Source organism: Coffea arabica, chromosome 4e (assembly GCF_036785885.1).
Source record: "Coffea arabica cultivar ET-39 chromosome 4e, Coffea Arabica ET-39 HiFi, whole genome shotgun sequence".
Taxonomy (NCBI): domain Eukaryota; kingdom Viridiplantae; phylum Streptophyta; class Magnoliopsida; order Gentianales; family Rubiaceae; genus Coffea; species Coffea arabica.
This window is the reverse complement of record NC_092317.1, coordinates 5,502,994-5,518,495: the sequence shown is the minus strand read 5'-3', so window position 1 is coordinate 5,518,495 and position 15,502 is coordinate 5,502,994. Positions and strand designations below refer to the sequence as shown.

Genomic DNA, 15,502 nt, shown 5'->3' with positions numbered 1-15,502 from the left:
AGAAGAAGAAGAAGAAGAAGAAGAGGATGGATCATGGGTTATTCAAGATATGGACTAATATTGAGTGCATTTAATAGTTTCATTTGCAGATTCTGTTAAATTTTACACAGCTGATGCATATACATTACAGGGCACATTTTAAATTATGGTTACAAAAGTTGCCATTTATTCATGAATTTCTGCTGATGCAGTCAGTTAGTGGTAATTGCTTCTAAGTTATATCCCATATTTCAATTATTGGAGACAATACGAAGTTCTAAATTCTAATGGCAGATAAGGAAATGGGACATCTTAGCTCACCTCAGCAAGTGGCAAAACTGTAATTTCAATAGAATAGAAAATCTAAAATCTTCCTGGACTATCTTTGTCAATATGTTAGCTGTAATAATCAGAATAAAGAAAGACTAAGAATAGCTGCTTCTTCTTGAAGGATGACGGTATAGAAGACAAAGTCGGAGGCTGGCACCATTAATACCCGACCCCTCCTGCATCCGTACTTGGTTAAATTTTCCATTTTTCATCACTGCTTTCAAGAAAGCAGATTCTGACAGGTCTCTTTTTAGTAGCTCTCTAGGAGGCAGAAAATGGAGGAAAATCTTCCTCCGGGGTTCAGGTTCCATCCTACTGATGAAGAGCTCATAACTTATTATCTTTCCAACAAGGTTTCTGATTTTGGTTTCACCTCAAAAGCGATCACTGATGTTGATCTCAACAAGTCTGAGCCATGGGACCTCCCAGGTAGCCAAATATGCTAGGGTTTAGTAGTTTCCTTTGCTCAATCAAAAGAACTTAATTTTCCCCAATTCTCAAATTTGAAAGAATAAAATCATTTGTCTAATAGTTGAATGCAAGACAATTGCAGTATTTCATGTCTTTCACCCTTTTCATCCCTTTGGAACTAATTCTGAGATTACTATGAGTTATTTATTCTTGTTAGTGATTGTTCTTTTAACTAGTTGTATCTAATTTTCTGCATGTTGTGTCATTGGCACCTTTTTTCCCTCTTGAAACATATTTGTTCGTATCTTAGCTTTTGAATGGTATTCCATCGTCAAACGATGGAAATCCTGGTGCATAATAGTATGCGTACTTGTACACGCAAGAGAAAGAAAATGTCAAAGGAATTTCTTTCATTTTTGAAGGCATTTTGTGTTTCAAAGCGTAATTATATTTTACAAAAACTGCTTTGTTAATTTTTTTTTTCTTGTTGTTTAACCTTCTTTTTGAAAAAAAAAAGGTGGGACAAGTTTGACTTCTAATTCTATGTGTAAAATGATAATCATATAGAAGCTGACACTCTTCTTGCTTCCTAGCGTTCTTGGCCTTACCTTCATTCGTAATTCTTTACATTTTTTTTTTTGTGATGATAGTGGGTAAAGGTCCTACGGTTTAAATTTGAGACAAGGAATTGTGTTACAGAAAATGTAAACAACTTATACTTAGTCACCTGCTACTTTGTGCAAACGAAATGAGATATAAAATGCATTGTAATTGATACTACAAGTACCCATGTAGGCTAATTCATAGTTAGTTGCCTTTCACAAATTAAGGATATACACAAATTAAGGATTTGGTTTGCATGGTTTAAATGTTGTACAGCCAAAGCCTCCATGGGAGAAAAAGAATGGTATTTCTTTAGCTTGAGAGACCGAAAATACCCAACAGGAATGCGGACCAATCGAGCTACAGAAGCTGGCTATTGGAAAACAACAGGAAAGGACAAGGAGATCTTTCGTGGTGGTGTTTTGGTTGGAATGAAGAAAACCCTTGTCTTCTACAGAGGTAGAGCTCCCAAGGGTGAGAAAACCAACTGGGTCATGCATGAATATAGACTAGAAACCAAGCTCGCATTCAAAACTTCAAAGGTAACTCGGCTATTTAATTTCCTTAGTGAAATAAAGTATTATACTTCTTTTTTTTTTTTTTTTTCTTTGGGTAGTAATAGAGAACTACACTCATTAGGCCAAAACCAAGAAGAATAAAGTTCCATATATTCATCATTGAGCATTCCTTTTTCTATTATGTACAATTTATATATATATATATATATATATATATATATATATATATATATATATATATATATAGTAATATACAAGTCATTTGATGCATCTATTGTTCAATTAAAGATGTGATCCATAAATGCCTTTACATTTCATTCATGCATCCTGACCTGATCTTGTGCAGAAAGGCTAGGGCACAAAAATCTAGCTTATTTGATTGGCTTCTAGTAGTTACAACTCTTTTTTAAGTGAGTTACAAGTATAATTAGTTAAAGTGCTTGCTTATAAGCGTCTAGCAATTACAAGTTCTTTTAAGTGAGTTACAACTATAATTAGTTAAGTGCATGCTTAATTACAAATTTTTTTAAAGTGTTTGCTTATAATTAGTTACAACTATGTTTATATTGAGTTAATCTGTATACAGCTAATATCTACAAATATGTTTTGCACAGGAGGAATGGGTGGTTTGTAGGGTTTTCCAGAAGAGTGCAACAGTGAAGAAACCACAAGCAGCACCATCCTCACCACAATCACTAGAATCTCCTTGTGATACCAACACATTTGCAAATGAATTAGGAGATATCGAGCTTCCAAATTTTAGTACCTTAGCAGTTAATTCAGCAAATGGGATCTTCAGCAACATTTCTCCACAAACTTTCTCCACTGACAATCTCAACAATGCTATCAACTGGGCAGCAATAAGAGATGCAGCAAATGCTCTCCCATCACTCTCTTCTTGGCCTTCTCCTAGCTTACTAAGTACTGCTAATCTTGCAATGAGTGCCCCTTTGCTTCTGAGGGCGCTGCAGATGAGGAATTATCAGCCCAGGGAAGCAACAACAGCCAGTACCGATTACTCATTTATGCCACAAGGGATGATTTCTAATCAGTTTGGAAATGATTTTAGCTCGCATCTGGCGGCTTCTTCCTCGTCTAATAGGGTTTTAGATCATCATTCTGTGCAGCAACAATCGCAGGAGCAACCATTTAATTTGGACTCCAACATTTGGTGAGGTGCCTAACTGACTAACTGCTTGTAAAATTAGTGTTGGTTAGTTTATTATCGTATCCGATGCTCCGTGGATCCAAGACGATTATTGCAACTGGCAAGGCATCAAGAAAAAGGTGGATCATACGTTGAATAAGTTCGATAGCGTTAATAATATGTGCAGTCTACTTAGGTCAAGAAGTGATGAACTGGGGAAAATCCCTAGTCATTGTCGTACTTATTTTCGTCAGAAGATCAAGCATCCTCAATCGTCAATTTCCATTGTAAAGTGTAAGAACCCATTAACATGAAACTCCAAACTATTTGTCGACTTAAAGTTATGCAGTATATATAATTCTCCTTCTCATGCAGAGTCCCATATAGATTCTATGAACCGTATGAAATCATGAATCATGCTTTCGAAGAAGCCAATGTTGCATGGGCGTGATTAACATGGTCTTAACAAGATTTCACGACCATATTTAGATGAAGATCATGCATTCAAAGTACAGGAGTTAAAAAACTCCATCACAAAAAGGGTCTTTTACATTTTCATCAACGAGATAAAAGGGTCTTTTAGACTCAATTGATCTGGGATATGAATCTTCTCATTTGATTCCTTCCTTGATAGTCGTGGCCCTTTGTCCGATATCATACTATCATTTCATCTGTAAGAATTATCTATTAAAAGGGAGACTAAATTTTTTTCCTTTTTTTTTTTTCCATCCGTGCACCAAAGGCTGGAAATGCACCCTTTGAGTATGCTGGCACTCTTAATCTTTTCTTGACCACTTTCTCCCTATTTCTTATCAATTACAGCCAATCAAGAAACTTACTAAAGTCTCTCAATGGTGTCGGGAGATAAAAACAATACATAAAACTGACAATTCAATGATTTTCATCTTCAGTATTTCAGCTGCTCCATTTCAATGGGGGTCGCATCCATATTCCATTCATTGTTCAAAAAGTATTGCAATGCTAGTTTTCAAGTATTGGGGTTGAAAAAGTTTGATTTGGTTTAGTATTGTTTCAATTATTACTGATACAATAACATAGTCTAAAGACAAAGTAGCAAACGACAAGTCAAGAGAAAAAAAAAATCTAACCTCTAGATTTGTCTTTTTTTTTTGTCCCTTAAGTGTAAAAAAAAAAAAAATGCCTGAGAATTAAACATGAGAATTTAATATTTTAATGCAATCGAGTTGGCTCCAGAAGAAATGAAACAGCCCAAAATCCGCTAATTATGGTCCAGTAGGCTCTAGTTCAATTTAATATGGGCCCGAGCCCTTAACTGATGGGCTTATAAGTTGTGGACATTTACTTTCACAGGACAAAACAGGCCTAGATTAAATATACAACCCATTATTACCATCCCTATTCAGTCTCCTCTTCCTCAATCGCACTTACTCAAAGAACGAAACAGAAGAAAAAGGCGAACAGAAAGGGAAAACCGATATCACTGCCTTGTCAATGGCGGGAAAGCAGGTGCCCGGCGACGGCATATCGGCGAACCTCGCCGGAATGTCGAAGAATCAACTTTATGATATAATGTCTCAGATGAAGGTAAAAGAAAAAAGAAAAGATTTGCTCTTTCTCTAAACATATCATGAACTGAGTCTTGGATGAACTGAATCTTGAATTGCTTTTTGGATTTTCTTTCATTACAGAAAAATTCTTTGGATAGAATTTTATTTTTTTATTGATTTTTGGTAACGGGATTTTTTTTTAAATTTCTGCAGCAATTAATTGAACAGAACCAGCAACAAGCGAGACAAATCCTAATCCAAAATCCGGTTCTCACTAGAGCCCTCTTTCAGGTACTGATTAATTTGAACATTTTTTAATATAAAAGTTTTGTCTGTTGGGTATCATTGTGTCTTATTTTTTGAGTGTTATTTAAAAAAAAAATTCGTTTTGGGGTCCAGATCACTGTTCGTAGGGTTAAAGATTGAAAGTGAACTGTTATATCCTTGAATATCACTGTAGAAACTGGGAATAGCTTTTATGGAAAAAAAAGTTTAGTCTTTTCACGGTAATCTGTGAATCTAAGAGCAAGGGCCATTTTGGGGCAGCGTTTTGTCAAATTGGATTCTTGATAGTCAGTGGTTGCAGAATCACTGTTTGCGTAAATTGGGGGTAGGCAGTTTTTGTTTGACAGTGGGTTTTAGCGTTTTGGCTCTGCAATTGCTTCTCTGAAATAGGTTGTTAACAGGTCAATTTATTATTATTATTTTTTTTCCACAAAACGGAGCCTTAGAAGTATATCTGGAAAGATTTTTCCCCTTCTTTTTTGGGAGGAACTGTATGTTCTACTCATCCCCTGAGAAAAATATAAAAATTACTACATGATTGATAGTAACCGTCTTCTAGGATTGTGAAATGGTTCCTGCAAGTTAGAATTTAGGTTTTGAAAGAACTATTTAGGACGGGAAAATGTGTGGATTAAGGTATTAAGTGAGTTGTTTGTTTTCATTAGCTTCAGGTTATTATAATTTTGCCGCTCTTTTCTTAGTTAACAGTCCTGATATCTTTATGTAAACTTGAGCTTGGCGGTTTAGTTGGCCTTAGATACTTTACCTGTACCGTGGCTAATTTCAATTCTGGCTTTCACCTTTAGCTAATCTCTACTCTCCTTCCGCTACCATGAGATTTATATTTTTGTGTCATTAATTGGTGTCTATAAAGTCATGGTGATATTAGTGTTACAAATTTAGACTATTTTGAAGTTCTTATCCAACTTACTGGATACTAAAATTTTGTAGAGACTTTAGTCACAAGTGAGGTAATTGCTTTTTTTCTTTTGTGGGACTCTAGCTACAACATATTCTCTAAAAAGATCATGGTCTTTGAAGTTCAAAATGTTCAATTGTATTCACCTTCCGGTCTAGCTTCTCTACTATGCAAATGTACTTCCCCTTGTAAATTATGGAAACATTTTTCTTTTCCTTTTTGGATGGTAGGTGGTGGACAGGATGCCAGCCTCTTGAGGACTGTCATCATGTACTAGTATAGATATCACCAATTCTTTTTTTTTTCTTTTGAGGGAATAGATATCACTAGTTTTGCTTTAGGCCAAGATTTGATAGCTTGGAGGTTAGGACCTAGCAAAGAAAATATAAGTCCTGGTCATTTTCTAAAACAATCTGAGAAGCTCTTCACGGAGCATTATCCAGCAAGATAGTTCTTTTCGGTCATTTTCATTTAGCTGAATTTAATGGAGTTAGAACTCAACTTGTATTGATGCTTGGTTGAATTTGTTTAGTATTTGATATTGAAAGTCATGGATTGTCTGTTAAGCTGCCTGTTTTGCTATTGACAAAGTTCTTTTTCAGGCACAAATTATGCTTGGAATGGTGCAGCCCCCACAAGCGGTATGTGTTTTGTTTGTTTATTTGCTTGTTTTTGGAATCTTGTTCAAATTATACTTTTTGACATAATATAACTGTGCTGCGTTTTAGTGATCATTTCATTGCTTCTAGATCCCAAATGTCCAGCCAGCAGCATCACAAAATCCTCAGCCATCAAAATCACCGATTCAGCAGTCAAATATCCAGACTTCTTCACCAGTTCCAGGACCAACAATAAAGCAGGAGCCAAATATAAAGCAGGAGCAGAACCTGCCAGCAACTACAGTATCTTCAGCTTCTGTTCTTCCTTCAAATCTTCAACCTCCATCCTTTCCATCACATCCCTCACAGTCCACACAGCAGCCAAAGGGACATATTGCTACCCAACCGACACAAATGCCCATACGTCAATCCTCTCAACTACCTAATATGTCTCATCTTCCACATCATGCTGCTGCTCAGCCACCTTCACACCTACAAGCACCGATTCCCTCAGCCTCTAACCAGCTGCAGCAGCCAATGCAGACTACTAGCGTATCACATCTTCCCCCACTACAACCTCCATTACCAACACAACAAAGGCCTCCAATGCCCGGGTTCCCTCATCAAGGTCAATCCCAGATGGGATTAAACGTGGGTTTTCAGCATTCTAGTGCACCTCAGCTGCATCCTTCCCAACCTGTCTATCATGTAAGTTGGGAACTTATGTTTTGAGGTTAAAGAAACTTAGTTTTTGATGTCTTACTTAAAAAGAATCTTAGTTTCTAAAAGCTTAACTTGTCTGATGTTTTTAATCTCAGTCAGGCACAAGACCTCCAGCTGGACCTGGGCATTCATTTCTGCAGGGACAACCTCCACATCCAATTCAGGCCCCATTACAGCCACTATATCAGGTACAGCTTTTGATGCTCGATTTTCTGGGTTGACATGCTTTGTACAGTGGTTTCATTTCGATGCCTGGGTTTTAGTAATTTGTTCACTATCAATCACTTGAAAAAGTTAAATTTGCCCACCACATTTTTGCAGTTAATGCAATTCTTAGGTTTTGACAAAGGAGATGCTGCATCGCTTCCTGATACTTTATCCTTGAACGTTTATAGGTTGGAAGCTCACAATTAGGGACGGACTTCAATCAAATTGCAAGCTCCAATCAAGCTGATAGGGGATCTCCTTGGATTCCTGGAATGAAACAAGAGAGTGCTTCTGCGGCACAGCTTTCAGGACCACCACAATTCCCTGGCCAAATGGGCCCAGGCAATCAGCAGCCTCGACCTCCTTCGGTAGCTTATCCAGCCTTTTTGAATTTCATTTTGTGCATGAGTTTTGGTCAAACATGGTTGCGCCACCCTTTTTGAAGGCACTAATATATACTGGTGATGATTGTGCAGTTGACGCCTGAGATGGAAAAGGCCTTACTTCAACAGGTCATGAGCCTCACTCCAGAGCAGATTAACCAGCTGCCTCCGGAACAGAGGAATCAAGTGTTGCAGTTGCAGCAAATGCTGCGTCCATAAGAGCTTTCTTGATAGAAGCATTAGATCGTGCTCTTTGTGATTTTGCCAACTAGTGGCGTCTCTAGCTGTTCGTTAGGCTATTTATCAATCAATATATGGCATGGAGAAACAATGCTGTTGTCAAATGTCTGGCATATGTATATTATCGTTTCATTTTGTCTTATTTTATGCATCAGAAAAAGTTATTACATTTTTATGGACAAGGACATAAATGGTTTTCAGGTCAACTGTTTCTGCTGATTTTTATGTAATTTCACAAGATGTACATTCATGTTTTCAGGTTTTAATTCACTTTGAACACAAATTAAAGATAGAACAAATTTTTGTGAATCTTACATAGTGTGTAAAAATGATGCACATGTAATCATTTGAGCCTCAGAATTTTTTTTTTAAGCCAATTATGATCATGAACCTTTGAAGGACAGTCATCAGAGATTCAGAATGACCATTCCTGCCCCAAGGTCCATTTTTACAGCAAATGGCTGAGACATTCATTAAATCATCATCCTCTCCATCTGACTTGTTTCGCATAATCTTATTTATCCATTCTGATTTTCATTGTCCTGCTCTCACTCTTCGATGTTCTCACACTTTTCTTTCACCTCAATATTTTTCTCTAAACTCCCGAATGCATATATATTAAGTTCCAGACGATCATAGTACCGACTTAACGGTAACATCTGGACGTCTGTTCACTATCCACTAAGACTCTTAACAATCCTGAATTAAAACAGCTCTAATCATTCAAATGGAAGTTTCTCTCATGTAATTATGAAGATGGAAAGTGATTACAATGCCAATGTATTCACTAATGGAATTTACAATCTAAGGAACGATGCATTTATGATGTCATCAATTCCAAAACCATGCAGGTGGAACCTCCATAAGATTTGGCTGTGACAAGATTATTTCAAAATTGAGGTTGGAGGACAAATTACCTCCACAAGAAAATTTTGAGACAAATAGCACTTGTACAGTACATACAGGATTAGCATTCATTGCTAAATATAATGGCATCAGAACCCTTCATTTAGAATAACTTCGCTATCATGATGACTTTCTCAACATTGGATCAGCTGTCATTCCAACATTCTCAGTTATCTTGGACGCGTTAGTTTACCACCACCAAGGATGCGATACAAGGATGTTCTGTACATCAACCTGCAATGAAGAAACAAGTGAGTTTTATAACTGCATAAAACAAGTTAGTTTACCACCACCAAGAAAGTGCTATAGATGCCCTGAAATTTTTTTCATGATGATTCCATCATAGTCACACTCATGCAAGCAATTTGAAAAAGTTGGAGCTTTCAAGCATATACTGGCAACTGTAACTCATGCATAAACGATTCAAGTTTGAAGATTAGTACCTCATGTGACAGGCAGTACACAAGTAGAAATCTATACATAAAGGACAATAAATATACGAATGGCTCTAGTTAAACACTATCTTCTGTTCCACTTGTTGATCAAAATTTATTTTCTTTTTTATCATCAAATTTCCTCCTTATCCAAGAGGTGTCTAATGATCATGACTTCAGTATTGCAGAAGCCAATGCTTCCAATAGATGGTAATGCATGACAAAGATTATATTCATTGTTAAACCTGCAGCATGATGGCTAACAGGAACTACTTGTATGATAAAAGACACTGTTTTATCCACACAAGCACTATGGAGTAACATGTACAACCAGTCCATCTTCGAAAAGAACCTATTTAATTTCTCAGCTAACCAAATATAGACTGAGAAACTTCAAATCCATGGATTACCTCAACAGGAGAGTTCCCAGATTGCCTCCTCTCACTTGATGCCGCTTGAAAGAATTAAGGGAATCCACACTTGATGCCTAATCAAAGTCCTCCATAGTAGAAACATCAGAATCCTCATCATCCTCCCACTCAAGGTCTCCATCTTCATCAGCATCACGTTCATCAACATCAGAAACCTCCATAGAAGCCTCACCTTCACCCTGCATTATGTTTAAACAATACAATTCAGACAGGGTATGATCCTTCAAACAACAGAGGCCAATAGTGGATTCCCCTTGCAAATACAAAACATTCACGACGTCCGAAATAGAGTAACTCACATGAGCGAACTCAGAGAAATGGTCAGACAGGGTATGATCCTTCAAATTCGAGACTCCAATGCTTTCCTTCTCTTTGGAATCACCCTATAAGCAGTCAAATGCGACATACACTCAGCTAATTTGAAATGAACAAAAGAAAAATATAGAAGATTACCAACAAAATCCAAACAAAGGTGAGTGCGTTTAGCAGCTCTAGCTGTTTTCATGAATTTGAATATGAAATCACAACTTACAATTTCTCCTTTTATCTGCTCTATATTGTTCTCTACTTCACGAATATGCTGACTAAGGGCCTGTTGAACAGTGTTAGACAAAGTCAGAAAAAGTGTATTAATCATTCAGATGCAACTAGTACCTGACAATCTATATCATGAGAATAATTTGGTAAAATCAACACAAAAAAAAGAAAAGAAATAGAAACATAAAGAGGAAGAAAAACCTCGTAGCGTTGCAAAGCCACTCTCCGCTTCAGAGCTTTTGCCTTTGTCAAAAGATTTCTAGGCCTTAGGCTAATGGGTCTTCGATAATTCTTTCCACGATAGAATATAAGAACATAACCTTTTGGGACTCTTTCTATTGCCACTAGTATGCCGCCACTTTCATATTCCAATAGCCTTGCTGTTTCTTCGACAAAAGCAAGTTCCTTTTCTTTCGATAACAACTTTACTAGTTCTCTATGTTTCCAATGGAGATGCATGTTCTCAATAACACCATCAAAGACACCACGAATGCCTAGGAGAGACCATAATCAGATTGTGCATTTTCCACTTTCATTTTGCATTGGAAGCATATTAGTTGAGTTAATTAGATGAGAATGAAAACTCACCAATCGGCAGGTATGCCTTCATTCTTAAACCAACCCTACGAAACATAACCCGTTCCTCATCTGTAATCGTTTCCTGGTCATCATCTGGATCAGCTGGAATCCAGGATGACACCATCTTAGCTAATAATCTCTCTGCTTTGAGCTTCTTGGCTTGGGCCTGTGGACACATGCAAGAACCTTTATCAATAGATACAGAGAGCCACTAATGTGCTAAACTAACTTCAAAGAATCTAGGAGCTAACGATTGCAATAAACAGTCAGCAACAATACAAATCCCTGAACAGCAATCAAGAACAAAATTCACGAGTCCAGTAGCACCCATACTTCAGTCACCTTATTCCAAAATGTAGCAAGTGATGTCTTTCTTATTTGGGTCCAAGCCCCATTTGAATTGGAAATCAACTTTTCTGTTCTGACCTTCTACTATAGCAGTTTCCCATTTCCTTGTTCTAACATGATCTAAGACACGGATGTCCCATTAAAAAATGATAATTGAAGACAGAGACAGATACATGCATTCTCAAAAAAATGCCATATTTGAATGGCACACTTACAATGGCTAATTTATGTTCCAGTCGCTTGACTACCCTGGCTGTCTTTGCTCTGGATGCTTCCTCTATCATCATCTCACGGTCTTGACTAGATATTTCTCTTCCCCACCTGGCTTGAGCCTCATAAAACTCTGCCAAAGTACCAGCAAGTAGTTCTCCACCCTGACCCACTGGTGCTGTGTTGCTTGGTCCAATCTTAGCTTCCTCTTCAACAGTTTGTGATTGTTTTGTCATCTCCTGTCTTTCTGCTAAAGCAGTAGCTACACTTGGGGGCAGGAAATCTTTACCCCTATACATGACTATGTAATATTTGTTTCTTAGCAGCAAAACCCCTCCAGTTAAACTCTGCAAACCAGTTCAACAGTCAATATACCCCAAAATTTTCACATTGACCATCTCCAAAAGAGTACCCATTTTTTTCTACCTTCCCAATCAATTATACATGTATGGCACGCTGATCACTAAACCATTTTTTCCATAGTTAAAAATTAAATCGAACCATGAAGCAGTTCCAGTGGTGTGCTATACTAACATGAAGAAAATGAGGTAGTAATTTTCTATAAACTGTCCTTCCCCTGTTTGATATGGTACAAGTTTAAGCTAAGTTAGTTTCACCCATCTTGGATAGTGTTTCTTTACCCATTTTACACCGAGTTATACAAGATGCTCAGGAAAAGGGAAAGGCAAGGAACACAAAAGAAAAGACACGAAATTACTAAACAAGCTAAAAAGTTTGTGTCATACCTTCAACTCATCAGCCATCAATTTGTTGTTAGTATTTTGTATTCCACGCTTCACAGCAATTTTCACAATTAAACTTTTTTCCCAGAGCTTGATTATTGCAGCTGCTAAACCTTGATGATTTCTATTCCTCCCTAACAAATACAATGGAAGATAATCAATAAAATAAAAAAATCTATATTCTACACTACAGAAAAAAGTGATTTAAGGTGCTTATCTTTACCAAGAGCAAAGTGACAAGGAAGTGATTTAGCAAGTTTTCGTAAATTAGTCATTTCTGCATTGGTTAGATGTGATCTCATTCCAACAGGGATAAGCCGGAAAGGCGTTTTATAACCAGGAATTGTCTGAGGAAGTAAATCAGCATCAACAGGATGTACTCCTGTTCCCCACCAATCTTCAAACCGTGGACCTAAACCATCTAGCAGACTATTGTATTCAATTTCCTCTTCCGTCATGCTTTCAACACCATTAATGACAGCTGGGTTTGACTTTTCCAGAACAGGATAGACAATGCCATTCTTTGTGGCTAGTGAAGTACCAGAAGGGGAAACATTTGGGACAAAAGGAGTTTGACCTTCTCCCCCCTCAGATTGGGATCGTGATAAAGGCCCCTCATAATGAGTCCCTCTGTAGACCACCATCACACTTCCTGACCTCCATATAACTAGTCCCCTGGTTCGACGCTGGATTAGAAACAACAACATTAGCACCAAATTAGCAGTTCTTTCCAAAAGAACTCTTTGCTTCTGTATCTAAGCTACAGAACAGTGTGCTGATTCCTGAAATTATCTGCTCTCTTAAGGAAGAAGCATCATAAACAAACATCATATTTATCAGCATGGAACTAAGGAAGTAATGAACAAATGTTGGTGTGCTAAATTATACGAGCTGGAGTCCTGCAAAGAAGGAATATAGCTACTTATATCTGGTCCTTATCTCAGAGGCGAATTCCATCTTGAAAGTCCAATCAACAATCTGGAACTTGGTATACAACTCTATGAGATCTTTACTTTTAACTTTTTGATAATGAATATTGTAGTTCAAAATCCAAGACCTTTCACAGGCTAATTGTCCATACACTATCTCCTTTTGTTTTACTAATCTATTTCCCTTATAAGTTGTTGGATAGTCATTTTTTAAATCCCGAATAGCTGCCAGTACATCAATAACTTGCAATAATTGCCTTTTAGATTGAAAAGCTAAAAAAAAAAATCACACAAGTTTGACACAGTGAGTGAGAAAAATTAGTTTGCTAAGTACTTATTATTAAGAGCATTCACTTTCCAACGAGCACTAATACGTATATGTACCTATGTGCGTATATGTTGTAGGTATGTTCTTAGACATGCTGGCTACCAAAAATTCTTTGGCTGTTGATGAGCTATAATTAAGTATATCTAATAAAAGTGAAGATAACCAGAAAAAATTGAACATAAGACCACCTAGTATTTTATTTTGGTACTTTAGACAAGCTCCCAGTTTCTTTTGGTAAAAGAATAGCATCAATGTCCAGTTTACGGTCAGTTCCTCTTCATCAACTTGAAAAACTCCTTCCTAGAACTTAACCAGAACAGGATCCTTAAGCTTTCCTATATGACTGATAGTCTTAGATGCCAAGCATTTATCTCTATTATCTTCCTTACTTGTGTTCAACCCTACTTCTGCAAGTTCAGTGCATTTCCTTACCCATTCCAATCTCCAATTGATGCCCTAGGCTTAACCTTTGCTCCATTCTTTCCATCAATACCCACTTTTAAAAAATCCCTGTTCTAACAAGATTGGGCTATTTATACATCAAGACCTTTGTCTCAGATCTTATATTTCCATATTCATTCTCTCCATGCATCAGGAAGGTTAACTAGCTGGCCTATTATTGTCTCTCAACTTAAAATTCGTTTAGCTAGTTCACAGATAAACACATTCTAGTATCATCCGCATTGACCACAACCACTGGTTAAATTCTTAGACCTCTTTGAGTCATCCATACCCTACGCCAAATCAAGTATGATACACTTAATCACAAATACAAATCTCAACTCATTCTAATGTAGCCTACATCAGACAACTTCAATTAGTTTAACCAAAGCAACAAACTTGGGAACAACAATTCTAACATTTATTAAATTCACATCACTAATTAAACACAAAGCTTATTTGACATTATTCCAAGAATTGGCGTTACGCCATACAAACCTCAACAATCTCATGAGCCGTCTTCATATCATGAGCTAAAGACTCATGAAACTTCAACCTAACAAGCTCATTCTTCCTCCATTTATCGTGAATCTTCTCCAACACTTCCCCTGTTACCCCTGCCTTAGCCACATTTATCCTTTCCCTCAATGTCATCCCCATTCTCCTCAACCTCCTCAGCTCCCCATCTTCAATAGTCAACTCAGCCAAAGTTGGCGCCTTTGGCGTCCTCCTCTTCCCCAAACCCCCCTCCTCCGCCGCAGCTGCCAACTCCTCCTTTTCCCACGGCAATAATGTCGAATCTGCGTCCTCCCCATCTTCAACCAACATCATGTCTGGCCTGACCCAATCCCTCTTCAACAAATCCCCCAACTTTTCCTCCCCATTTACCCGTCCCACATCATCAACCCGACCCGGAACTAAGGCCGACCCGGGTTCCTCAATGCCATCCTCCTCTTCGTCATCATCCGTACCCAACCCGAGGTTCCTCAACCGGAGCACAATCCTGTCGATTGCAGATGTCACGGGTCGACCCGGTTCGCCAGTGACCCGGGAGTCCTGGATTTCGGGTTGGAGGGTTTTGGGGTTTTTGTAATGAACAGGAGGAAGTAGGTTGGAGGAGGGCCATTGATTCAACCAAGAAGAAGAATGTTTGGTGGTGGGTCTCGCAGTATCCGGGTTTTGAAAAGGCTTTTTGGGAATTCTGGCGGCGGAGGTGGTAGCGGGGGCAGTTGGCCGGAGAGAAGAGGAAAAGGGTTTAAGGAAATAGAGAGAGAAAGAGGGTTTCCTAGAAGTGGAGGAGAAGAAGTGGGGTGGCAGTGGCAGTGGCATTTCTGAGAATTTCGCAGTTGACATGGCCATTTATGAACCAAATTCAGCTTCTTCGGGCAGCATAGCAATGAAGTTCTGAAAGTGAAGAAAGCAGGATTGTTTTGTTTTATTTTATGTGAAGCTCGGAGAAGATGAGGTTTTAGGGAGGAAGACGATGAGAAGGGAGTTTTGGCTATGGTGAGACGAAGGTTGTGATAGACTGATAGTGTGATTTTTGGATTTTTTTTTTTTTTCAGATATTTTGCTTGCTTGCGTGGCACTGGCAGTTTGTACACGTCGGACCAGAATCATTAGATTTAATCGGCTTTGAAGTAAAGAATTTTTTGCACGTGTAAAACTAGAAAGAAAAAGAATTTTGAAGTGATGTTTTATGTGCTTGATTTCTTTCTAAAATATGCCAAACCCAAGAAAAAA

General features: G+C 37.8%; 3 protein-coding genes across 3 annotated transcripts; 2 read left to right on the top strand and 1 right to left on the bottom strand.

Moving 5' to 3' along the window:
* The first annotated feature begins 384 nt into the window (after positions 1-384).
* On the top strand, positions 385-3,358 carry LOC113741330 (NAC domain-containing protein 77). Its single transcript, XM_027268846.2, has 3 exons — positions 385-738; positions 1,600-1,865; positions 2,456-3,358. The coding sequence occupies exons 1-3, from the start codon at positions 585-587 to the stop codon at positions 3,014-3,016; spliced, it is 981 nt and encodes a 326-aa protein (XP_027124647.1). The 5' UTR covers positions 385-584; the 3' UTR covers positions 3,017-3,358.
* A 1,000-nt stretch (positions 3,359-4,358) lies between these two features.
* Positions 4,359-8,079, top strand: LOC113743050 (uncharacterized). Its single transcript, XM_027271116.2, has 7 exons — positions 4,359-4,554; positions 4,731-4,808; positions 6,324-6,362; positions 6,471-7,028; positions 7,139-7,231; positions 7,439-7,618; positions 7,727-8,079. Exons 1-7 carry the CDS (start codon positions 4,462-4,464, stop codon positions 7,850-7,852), a joined length of 1,167 nt encoding a protein of 388 aa, XP_027126917.2. The 5' UTR covers positions 4,359-4,461; the 3' UTR covers positions 7,853-8,079.
* Positions 8,080-8,589: 510 nt separating this feature from the next.
* Positions 8,590-15,270, bottom strand: LOC113742724 (chloroplastic group IIA intron splicing facilitator CRS1, chloroplastic). The gene is made up of 10 exons (XM_027270649.2): positions 14,258-15,270; positions 12,285-12,747; positions 12,065-12,195; positions 11,324-11,665; positions 10,770-10,926; positions 10,383-10,675; positions 10,177-10,236; positions 9,944-10,027; positions 9,624-9,823; positions 8,590-9,013 (listed from the first exon to the last, which is right to left on the bottom strand). The coding sequence occupies exons 1-9, from the start codon at positions 15,116-15,118 to the stop codon at positions 9,701-9,703; spliced, it is 2,514 nt and encodes an 837-aa protein (XP_027126450.1). The 5' UTR covers positions 15,119-15,270; the 3' UTR covers positions 8,590-9,013; positions 9,624-9,700.
* Between the last annotated feature and the right edge of the window lie 232 nt (positions 15,271-15,502).